At 54.3% G+C, this 11,291-nt stretch overlaps 4 protein-coding genes across 4 annotated transcripts; 1 reads left to right on the forward strand and 3 right to left on the reverse strand.

Annotated features, from left to right (window-relative positions):
* The first annotated feature begins 2,579 nt into the window (after positions 1-2,579).
* On the forward strand, positions 2,580-3,811 carry LOC101762556 (protein SRC2). Its single transcript, XM_004963357.2, has one exon. It carries the CDS (start codon positions 2,665-2,667, stop codon positions 3,502-3,504), a length of 840 nt encoding a protein of 279 aa, XP_004963414.1. The 5' UTR covers positions 2,580-2,664; the 3' UTR covers positions 3,505-3,811.
* A 509-nt stretch (positions 3,812-4,320) lies between these two features.
* Positions 4,321-5,086, reverse strand: LOC101782245 (pectinesterase inhibitor 8). Its single transcript, XM_004960225.3, has one exon. The coding sequence runs from the start codon at positions 5,050-5,052 to the stop codon at positions 4,483-4,485; it is 570 nt and encodes a 189-aa protein (XP_004960282.1). The 5' UTR covers positions 5,053-5,086; the 3' UTR covers positions 4,321-4,482.
* A 107-nt stretch (positions 5,087-5,193) lies between these two features.
* On the reverse strand, positions 5,194-6,330 carry LOC101782651 (probable glutathione S-transferase GSTF1). The gene is made up of 3 exons (XM_004960226.4): positions 6,068-6,330; positions 5,923-5,971; positions 5,194-5,777 (listed from the first exon to the last, which is right to left on the reverse strand). Exons 1-3 carry the CDS (start codon positions 6,221-6,223, stop codon positions 5,317-5,319), a joined length of 666 nt encoding a protein of 221 aa, XP_004960283.1. The 5' UTR covers positions 6,224-6,330; the 3' UTR covers positions 5,194-5,316.
* Positions 6,331-7,983: 1,653 nt separating this feature from the next.
* On the reverse strand, positions 7,984-9,529 carry LOC101783067 (glutathione S-transferase 4). The gene is made up of 3 exons (XM_004960227.4): positions 9,064-9,529; positions 8,907-8,956; positions 7,984-8,754 (listed from the first exon to the last, which is right to left on the reverse strand). Exons 1-3 carry the CDS (start codon positions 9,519-9,521, stop codon positions 8,285-8,287), a joined length of 978 nt encoding a protein of 325 aa, XP_004960284.1. The 5' UTR covers positions 9,522-9,529; the 3' UTR covers positions 7,984-8,284.
* Positions 9,530-11,291: the final 1,762 nt, after the last annotated feature.

The raw sequence follows: 11,291 nt of genomic DNA on the forward strand, positions 1-11,291 counted from the left end.
TCTTCCTCTCCGCGATCGAAGTCCTCGCCGCACGCGCGATACAGCTCTGACCTAGCCTGTTGGAAGATGCAAATGCAGGTTGCACAACACAGATGTCGAGGGTGGACATTGCGCGGGAAGCACCAAACGAAGTCTCTACCATGTTGGATGGTGGCGATGATGCTACCACCACCGCCGCAACCATGATCACCATTCACCTTTAGTCCAGGCGCAGCGTAGGCGACATTGGTGCAGCCGTCGCTCCACAAGCACGCGTGTCGGTCGCGTCGTGCCACAGCGGGCGCTCTCTGACGACGGTGAAGTCACCAACACCAACCAAACCTCTTCTCAGCTGGCGCCTCATTGGCAGCCTAACTTTCTATGGCGGCAAGAAACAATTTGCATTGTCCGGACAGCCATTAGTTGTCCAGTTGCTGCAAATAACTAAACATGCCTTAAGCCTTTTGCGGTTCCTGCTCAGGGATCAATCGCATCACTGTTGCATGGCTGATGGCTCTTTTTTTTAATGTCACCAAGGGGATAAAAAAGTCCCCACCTGAATTTCATTAAACCACAGATGTCGGGCTAGCCGGTAATGGTTTTGGTATGGGGCACCATACAAGCATTTGACCACTGAACGGTTGGATGAGTACAACTCTAGAGAAGAATAGAGTACAACACCATGGGTACAACCAAGAACGAGAAAAACATGGCTCGCAAACAATTCTAAGAGGAGACATGACATAGCCGAAAGACAAACATCGATTAGTGCCACCACCGAACAACGTGCTTGCCGATTATACCATAGCCATTGCACCCTGCACCACCTCTCATAGCTACACCGTCCCACTGCTCCCTCCATCTGAGGAACCACCCAGCGGAATGGGGACTAAAGGAGGCGAAAGACGTCCAAGCCATGGCTCACCGGATACGACGACCTCCCTTGAAGTTGGTGGCGACACCGACAGCACATCCGAGCTCCACGTACCACCATTCAACGCCGTCCAAGGGGAGGAATCCTTGAAGGGGAGTAGCGGAAGCAGTGGAAACACCACTCGGCATTTGATTTTCTGTCACCACCAACAAGGAGAGCGTCGGTGAAGCAGAGGCGCCGTAGGAGGACACTCGCCGAACCACGACAAAGCCAACAACTAGTGTTGGCCACACTCAAGAAGGGTAAGGAGGTGGAAGAAGCCACAATCAGCAGACATAGTCGACGCCTACAAGTAGGGTGTGACATTAGAAATGCCACCACCGTCCGTCCGATAGAATCGGAGCAAAGTTTTCACCCAGAGGTCACTCTAGATTGCGAGGAGATCACATTGACAATGCCTCCAAGGAGGTTTACGGTGCCCGAGAGCGTCGCCGTCATCCACACCAACATGGAGTTGGGCATGGCTTTCGCCAGATCTTCCCGCACCACCCATTCCAGAGCAGCACTCCGGGATTGCCGAGGAAGACCAACCATGGCATATGGACAAAACTTGAACAGAACCACCTCACGCCACAGGTACCATGCCCGACCAAAGTTGGCCGCAAAGCAGCTAACAGTGCCCCGGCACGCCACAGCAACAATCTGCCTACAGCTAGCCTTGCACGGTAGGCAAAGCTTGCTAGGGCAGTCGGCCGCCCACTGCAAGCCGTGCCCGTGTGGAACCCCCTGCTGGCTGGTGCAATCGCCGTCGACCACGGTTTCGCGAGCACCGCCGCCACTGCCACGGTGGAGAGCAGGAGCTAGACCGTCGCCGCAGTGGAGAGCAGGGGCGAGGCTGCCTCTGCCTCGGAGAGTAGGGATGAGGGCCCGCCGTCGCCAGGCACCACAATCAACATACTTGACCCTCACCATGGGTCCAGTCATGGTAGGCCCAGCCACATGGGGCTGCACCATATCCGGGCCCTTTGAGGCCGGATCCGGCTGCGGAAGACTGCACAGAGGGGTGGGGGAACACATCGAGATGCAGTTCCTGCTTGTGGTTGATTTGAAATCGTGGAATGGAGAAGAGAGTTGGAGGGAGGAGGGGAGCTGACAGCAAGCGGGCACCGACTTTAGCTACGCCATGGGCCGCCGCCGCCGCTCACCGGATGGCTGGCGGCGGCGGTCGGACTGGGTGTTATGTGGAGGTGGTAGGCGGCGGTGGCGGGGGTCGCCCTCCCGTCGCCTTGGGAGGCGACGCCATGACTGATGACTTTCATAGCTAGTTTTAATAAATTTCCCCATCTTCTTTCGAAACCCAAACCCAAACCAAAGTCCAGAACCCCCACCTCCATCCAAATATAAGGCTTCGATTCCTCAATTGCACTCAATAAACATCATGCAGAATAAAAATTTTCTTTTTCAAAAATACCCGTCGTGGACGGATTACCACTAAACCATAGCCCTAAGAATAACCACCCCTACTAACCTGAGGGAAGCTATTCTTGCCCAATCGCCACGCCAACAAAAGCCCCTAGCATTGCACAAAATTGCCCCAAAAGCCCCCAGCCGACCTTGAAGCTGGAAGGCCAAAATCGTCATTTTACCATCTATTCACCTTCCACCTTTCCCTCCGAGTCTCCAACACAAGAGGCAAGAACTGCGTGCGTGATATTACAAGCAAGGATCCTCCTCCTCCTCTCTCCCTTGAATTTCTAGCACGACCGATACATCGGCTGCTGCGGGCTCCGGCGGTGCGCGGCGCCAAGGCAATGGCGTACCAGGTGCTGGAGGTGACGCTGATCTCGGCCAAGGACCTCAAGCGGGTGACGCTCTTCACCAAGATGCGCGTGTACGCCGTGGCGTCCATCTCCGGCGGCGACCCCCGGCTGCCGACGCACAGGACGTACGCCGACCGCGAGGGCGGCCGGAACCCGATGTGGCACGCCCCGCTCCGCTTCACCATCCCGCCCGCCGCCGACCCGCGCGGCCTCGCGCTGCACGTCCTCCTCCGCGCCGAGCGCGCCTTCGGCGACCGCGACGTCGGCGAGGTGTTCGTGCCGGTCCGCGACCTCGCCGCCGCGGCCCCCGAGGGCAGCGAGCAGCGGCACCTCAGCTACCAGGTCCGCAGCCCCGTCAGCGGCCGCAAGCGCGGCGTGCTCCACATCTCGTACAAGCTCACCGACGCGCCGGCGGCACCGGACGCCGCCGCCCCCGCGCCGTACGCCCACCGCCAGTACATGCCGGACCACCCGGCCACGTCCAAGTGGCACAACCACAAGGGCTCCAGCGCGATCACGGCGTACCCGGTGGCTCCCCGGAGCGGGCCGCCGTACCCGCCGTACGGGCCTCCCTACGGCGGCGCCTACCCTCACCATCATCAGTACGGGTACGGCGCGTACGGCTACGGCGCCCCACCGCTGGGGGTGGCGTACGGGTACGGGGGCAGCGGCGCCGCGCCGGCAGCGAGGGCCGGCGGAGGGATGGGCACGGGGCTCGGCCTCGGCCTCCTCGGCGGCGCGGTCGGGGGGTTGATGATCGGCGACATGATCGCCGACGCGGAGGTGGACGGGGCGTACGACGGCGGGTTCATGGACGGCGTGGGCTTCTGAGTGTTTAGCGATCGCTCGATCGACCAGAAGGAAACGCGGCGCGGCGGCGCCGTTGATGTTCAACACGGCTTGATCTCGTCGGCATCCTTGCGAATCCAGGATGATTTTGTACTAGCGAACACGAACTGCAATGTTCAAGCTCTGCAACAACTAACGTGTATATCAAAACACGGGGATGATGTTCATGACCAACCGGGCTAATTCTGTTGTTTCTTCTGTGTTCTTTCTCTCTTGTAACTTTCCGGCACGGAAAATCACACTGTGTTAGCTTTCGTTGGAAGGTTAAAAAGAATATCAGTTTGACGATCGGGACGATGGTTTATGAATGATCCACAAATTTCTCATTTTGAAATGATTTTCATTGCATTAGTGAAGTTGTATGGTAGTATGTCCGATGGTTCATGTTCTCTGTTTTCCTTTTGGCATATATTGGCAAGGAAATGACCCAAATATCAATGTGCTGAAGATGAACTTGCACAAATTAAATGTCTGGATGGACAAAATCTGGAGGTGAAATTGAACGGCGATTACATTAAACAACGTTTATTCAGTCTGTAAAGGACATTACCGTAATAATGCACTCCTATCATAGGGGACGTTTTCTTCCACTGACTTATTTTTAGCACGTGTCACATCGAATGTTTAGATACTAATTAGGAGTATTAAACGTAGACTATTTACAAAACCCATTACATAAGACGAATCTAAACGGCGAGAGAAATCTATTAAGCCTAATTAAGCCTAATTAATCCATCATTAGCAAATGTTTACTGTAGCAATACATTGTCAAATCATGGACTAATTAGGCTTAATAGATTCGTCTCGCCGTTTAGATTCGTCTTATGTAATGGGTTTTGTAAATAGTCTACGTTTAATACTCCTAATTAGTATCTAAACATTCGATGTGACGGGTGCTGTGGAAGAAAACGGGGCAATAATCTACATTCTACAGAGAAGCTACCAAAACCGGCGCACGGATCACTTGATGAGGTTAGTGATGGCGATGCCGATGACGGCCATCTGCTGGCAGTCGGCGCTGTACCTGGCCAACGCCGGCGGCGTCCTGGCTCCTGCCACCGCGAGCACGCCGTCGCACCGCTGCGCGAGCGCCGCGACGCGCGCGAACCTCTCCTCGGCCTCCGCGTACCGCCGCGCCCCGAGCTCGTCGGAGGCCTCCGCGAAGGCCATGCCCACGGCGTCGTACGCCCGCGCGCACTCGTGCAGGGCCGCCTTTCCCCTGGCACCGCCGGCCGGCGGGGGCCGGACCACGCCCTCGCCGATGTCGTACGCGGCGTCGTCGCCGAGGCTGACGCCGATGAGCGCCGCGGTCCTGGCCAGCCCCCACGGGCCCGCCTCCGCCGCGCCGTGGTACGCCGCGAACCGCCGCGCGCAGAACGCGGCGTCCACGCGCCGGTCGCGCGCCGCGGCCGCCGCGCACGTGCCCTCGATCGTCGCCTCCGCCGCGCGCAACCCGTATGCCGACGACACGACGGCGATCACCGCCACGGTGACCGCCAAGGGGAAAGAGGAAGCAATCGACATCCTCATTCTTTGTTTGCTGTGATTTTGATTAATTTCTTGTTATGATAACCGGAAACAATATGCGTGGAAGTGTGGTTTGTGCAGAGAGGAGATGAGGCTACGAGAGGTTTGAATGAAACAGGGAGAGGCCAAACAGGTGTCCGGTGATGAGGTTGGTGGCGGCAAGCCAATCCCGATAACTCAATGAATTTTACAATCGACATGGCACAAACTTATGTCAAATTCATGTCTGAAATCTGAATTGAACACCGCCCTTTGTCAGGACTCGGTTCACCAGTCGGTGGGCATGAGCGCGGCCACCTTCTTCACCGCCGGCCTCGCCGAGAGGCGGCCCCACCACGCCCTGACGTTGGGGCGCTCCTCCACCAGCGCCGCGTACTCGGTGCGCATGAGGTAGTGCGTGAAGCCGAAGTGGGCGAGGTCGGCGAGGCTGACGAACTCCCCGGCGAGGTAGGCGCGCTCGCCCAGCCGCGCGTCGTACACCCGCAGCACCTCCCTCAGCTTGGTGGCGTGCTCGTCGACGACGCGCTGGTCGCGGGCGCCGCCGATCATCGGCAGGATCACGCACTGCCGCACGATGTGGGAGATGGCCGGTTGGTACTGGTGGGCCTCCGCCTCCACCCACGCGTCCACCATCGCGGCCTCCTCGAGGTTGCCTTCCCTCAGCAGGTCCGCGCCGCCGGCGGCGTTGCTGTACTTGCGGAGCACGTACCGCGAGATCGCACGTGATTCTAGAGGGGGGGAAATAGCAGCCCATTTTCATTGATAATAATCGAAACCATGCTTTATCTATGTCAGAAATTAATTCGGAACTGTGTGTGAATCATTCAGTGATGATGACATGCCCAACGCTTAGCTAATTTTGGTAGCTCTTACCAAACAGCGTGAGGTCTCCGTCCTCCAAGGCGGGGATCCTGCCGAACGGCTGGCACGGGGGAATGAACTCGAGATCAGCGCAAGGATTAGCTTAGAGATGACGACGAATTGCTATTCCAGGGGGGCGAAGCGAGAGCGCGCGTACGTTGCGGGCGAGGTGGTGCGGCGCCTTCTGCTCGCACGCCGCCATGTCGAGGGGGACGACCTCGTAGGCGGCGCCGACCTCCTCCAGGCACACCAGCACCGTCGCCACGAACGGCGACGCCGTCGCGCCGTACACCTTCACGACGCCGCCCGCCATGGCGTCTCTGTCGCCTTCTAGCTAGCCGCGGCGATCGATCAGGCAGCTCCGAATTTATGCTTCATCTATCGTGGTGGTGACTACTGACTGTAGCAGGTAGCTAGCGGGAAGTTTCGAGGAAGGTTCCTAGCATATTGGTCGCTCAAGACGATGACGGGACCTACATCTCTCGGCGCGTGTCAGGGCTAACACTTTCAGGTACATCTTTAATTAAAGGGAAATGCTCGATTAAAAGAGGGGGTGTTTGATACGAGGTGCTAAACTTTAGTAAGGCCACATCGAATGTTCGAATGCTAATTAGACCCTGTTAAGATTCCTCCTACTAAAAATTAGTACCTGTCACATTGGATGTTTGGATGCTAATCAGGAGTATTAAACATAGACTAATTACAAAACTAATTGCACAAATGGAGTCTAATTCGTGAGACGAATCTATTAAGCCTAATTAGTCCAATGTGGACTAATTAGGCTTAACAGATTCGTCTTGCGAATTAGCACAGTGGTTCTGCAATTAGTTTTATAATTAGCTCATGTTTAGTCCTCCTAATTAACATCCGAACATCCGATGTGACACTGCTAAAGTTTAGCACCTGGTATCCAAACACCCCCTTAGTAGGACTAAACATAATCTAATTACAAATCTAATTGCACAGATAGAGTCTAATTCGCAAGACAAATCTATTAAGGCTAATTAATCCATCATTAGCAAATGGTTACTGTAGCACCACATTGTCAAATCATGGACTAATTAGGTTTAATAGATTCGTCTCGTGAATTAGACTCCATCTGTGCAATTAGTTTTATAATTATACTATGTTTAATACTTTTAATTAGTATCCAAACATCCGATATGACTGATGCTAAAGTTTAGCAGGGTATTCAAACACCCAGCACGATTTCAATCATATTGGGGGTGTTTGGAAGAGAGGGGCTAAACTTTAGCCCTATCATATCGGATGTTCGGATGTTAATTAGGATGACTAAATATGAGCTAATTACAAAACTAATAGCAGAACCCCTAGGCTAAATCGCGAGACGAATCTATTAAGCCTAATTAATCCATCATTAGCAAATGGTTACTGTAGCACCACATTGTCAAATCATGGACTAATTAGGCTTAATAGATTCGTCTCGCGATTTAGTCTAGGGGTTGTGCAGTTAGTTTTATAATTAACTAATGTTTAATACTCCTAATTAGTGTCAAACATCTGATGTGACAGGGGCTAAATTTTAGCCCTTGTGTGCCAAACACCCCGTTGTATTGTTGTCACTGTCAGTCGCGTGGAAATTGGGTAGGTCGTCGTATAACTTGGAGTCAAACCGATGGGCTTTTCTCTAGCTTCACGCCCAAGAAGAAATTGCAGCTCCAAATATTCAGCGGTAGTTTTTTTTTTTAAAAAAAATTCTCTCTCTTTTTCTGAGTTTGTGGCCTTGCTGGGGTTGAATTTCGCATCGGGATTCCTGCATTGTCACTGGAAATGACGTCACGGTTCCTTTGCTGTCTTCTGTCTTGTGTACGGTTGCCAAGTTACGCGATTTTACAACTTTACAACCATAGGAGATTTTATCGGCAGAATCTACATACTACAAGTTTACAACTTTGCCAATGCCGACATTGTTGATGCCGGCCACACTCTTCTCATTGCTAGCTTGTGCAGTTGTGCGTGCTTCTCGCGCCCAAATTATTGCGACTCCTGTTCAGAATTTCAAAGCTAAGACCAATTCCCGGACTTCTGTTATTCTTGTGGAAATTTCAAACAGGAACTATTTAAAATCAAAATTCTCTAACTTACACCAGTTGACTGTTTATCATTAAACGTTTACTGAACATCTTGCATCAACTCCCATACTTCTGATGTTTATGGAAATTTCAAACAAAAACTACTTGAAACTCCATAACTTCTTACAACAAGGGACTGTTTAGCGTTAAGCCGTTTAGTGAAACCTTACATCAAACTTCTTTTATTCTTGTGAAAAGTTGAAAAGAAAAATCACTCGAAACTCTAAGATTATTATTATCACACTGAAAGCATTAGCACAAGCAACGCGTGACACTGTTCATCACTGCTCATCTTTCTTGGACAGCCCAAAATCCAGCGGCATGAGCTCCGCCACCTTCCTGGCCGCCGGCCGGGCGGCGAGGTCCTCCCACCACGCCCTGACGTGCGGCAGCGCCTCCACCATCGCGGCGTACTCAGTGGCCATGAAGTAGCGCATGAGCGGGAAGTGGCTGAGGTCGGCGGCGCTGACGAAGTCGCCGGCGAGGTACCTGCTCCGGCTCAGCCGCGCCTCGTAGATCTCGAACACCGCCCGGAGCTTGCCGGCGTTCTCGTCGACGACCGCCTGGTCCCGCTCGCCGCCGATCAGGGGCGTGATGAGGCACTGCATCACGATGGCGCCCGCCGCCGGGTGGTGCTGGTGCGCCTCCACCTCCAGCCACACGTCCACCATGGCGGACTGCTCGAGGCTGCCGCCCCCCAGGAGCTCCGGCTTGTGCTTGCGGAGAACGTGCCTTGCAATCGCGCGGGATTCTGCACGATTTTATCTCATGATGATCGATTGTTCCTCTTCATTTCCCTCTAAATTCCCCTTCTTATGTTAAACATGATTTGCAGATTGCAAGATTGTGACTGATTGCCTGATTGACACCGATCCGATGAACTCAAGGCGATCGATAACTTACCGAAGAGCGTGAGGTCGCCGTCCTCAAGAACCGGCACCTGCCCAAACCGGCTGCAAGAAAGCACAAGATCGAGTGTCAGTCACCGGACGAGCGATTGATCGATAAGTGGAGCAAGTAATTAATGGATGAGGCAAGCTAGGAGGTGCGGAGCACGAACGTTTCTGGCACATGCCCCCCTATTTTTTGGTCGCCGGCGTCGCGGCTCATGGGGACGAGCTCGTACTCCACGCCGGCCTCCTCCAGGGCCAGCAGCGCCCGCGCCACGTACGGCGACACCGCCCACCCGTACACCTTCACCGCCTTATTAGCCGCCGCCATCGCCGCCGCGGCGGCTCCTCTGAATCTCTGATCCGGCGAACGCTTCTGAGGGATCAAATCAGTCGACGCAGCACGGCAGCAGTGGCAATTTTTGGATCGATGTGTGCTTCTCTGCTCGCTATGCTGGGCTCCCGCTGGGCAGTCCACCAGTGAGGAGATTTGACCGTGGCTGGGAAGAAAGGGAACCAGGAATTGGATACCTTCCAGCCGCAGCCAAGTAAAACCTGCGTTTACCATTGCTTGCGTGTCGTCATTGCTTGCGTAGTTGCGTTGCGTCCCTAGTTGACCAACCCACATGTTGTCTTGCAGCTGTCATCTTCAGATCTTCCCAGTAGTACTTAACATCCTGATCTGCTCGCGAGGCCCTTAAAATGGGGATTTTTTTTTACGGGACTACGACGGCAAGAGGCCAGCCTGAACTTATCATTAAAGGGTGTGCCAAACTACGGATTACATCAGCAGTTGCTAACGCAGCTCGAACATGAAGAATACATAAAGATTACATCCCGAGTGGTGAGCACAACGCAACAAAATAAAGAAGAAAACAATAGAAAGAAAGAGGAGCGCAACTCCCAGATAAAGGCAAGGACCATGATTTGTACAGGTCGAAAACGATCCACCATTCTTCATAGAGTACTAAGAGACCAAGTAACATACTTGCTAGCTTCATATAGTCATTGTGCTACCCACCACCCCTCGTAGCTACAACTCGCCACTGCCGCCCTCCAACGTCCAACAAGGGGAGGAAGCCTTGAATGAATGAGGGACCGCCACAACAAAAAGGGGACTAAAAGTGGAAAGAGAACGCCAACCAAAGCTTTGCTAGAAATACCGACCTCCCTTGTAGTTAAGGGCAGCACCTTTCGCCGCACATCCAGACCCCCACCTACCAACCATCCAACGTCCAACAACGGGAGGAAGCCTTGAAGGAGGGAAGGTCGGCTACAATGAGCGCACCTGGCATTTGATTTGATGACACCACTAACAAGGAGGGCAATGACGAAGCGGAGGCGCTAAAAGCGGACATGTATCGAATCGTGGATGAAGCCAACAGCCACACAAGTCAAGGCCATGACTAAGGGAAGAAGAAGACGTTGTAGCTTAGGTCAAACTCACATGCTTCCTTGTCAGTGGACCCTGCGGAGGTCAGCGACCTCCTTGCGCACCGAGCGCAATGCTTTCGCTGCAGGACCACCGCGAGACACCTAGGGATTCAGCAGACCTGCAAGCAGAGGTAGGGCACCTCCCCAAACGAAGGTAGGGCACCTCCCATGCATCGAGCGTGGCACTTTCATTGCACAGCAAGAATGGTGAAGCTCCAGCTATTGGCTGCCAATAGGGAAGACAAAATACCTACAGAAATTGGAAGTACCCACGCTGTCACCGCGGTCGTCCCTAATGGTGGCCAACAATGGAGCCGGGAATCCTGGCCAGGATCCATGGCACTCCGCGAATGCCGTGCGCACGCAGCACTGCTGAAAACAGTGCCAGAGTCCACAAGGCCCTCACTCCTAGCGCGTCCTCGTGACCACGGGCTACTCACCCCATAGACCGTCGCGGTACGACGCAGGGCAGCAGCAAAGCCTCGCTGGTGAAGTGGAAGCCTAATCCGACGAGTCGACGAAGCAGCAACAGCAACCTGGTGAAGCTTGAGCCCGACGAGATGAGGACCGGGCCCCATGAATGCCCTTCCATGGATCCGGCAGGGGAGGCCCCAACAACCTTGGAGGCTCTAGATCCAAGCATGCCGGTTTCGGATCTTTGCACCGCCGGCCCAAGGGCGTCGGCCCCCGGGGGCAGCTTGCATGGCATCAGCAGGAGGACAGGATGGGGGAGGATGCGGAGGAGGAGGGGGGGCTTCTTGGGGGAGGAGATGCCCGCCGCCGCCCTCATTGCAGCTGGACGGGCTTCCGCCGACAACGAGTTGGAGGGAAGGGGCGAGCGGCGCTAGGTGAGGGAGGCAGCACCGGGCGATGCGGGGACTGGGCGTTTCTTCGGGCCCATGTTTTTTTCCAGTGGAAACTTTCCACCCAAAAATACTCCCTCTGTTGATTTAATCGGAGAACC

Source organism: Setaria italica, chromosome III, assembly GCF_000263155.2.
Source record: "Setaria italica strain Yugu1 chromosome III, Setaria_italica_v2.0, whole genome shotgun sequence".
NCBI lineage: Eukaryota > Viridiplantae > Streptophyta > Magnoliopsida > Poales > Poaceae > Setaria > Setaria italica.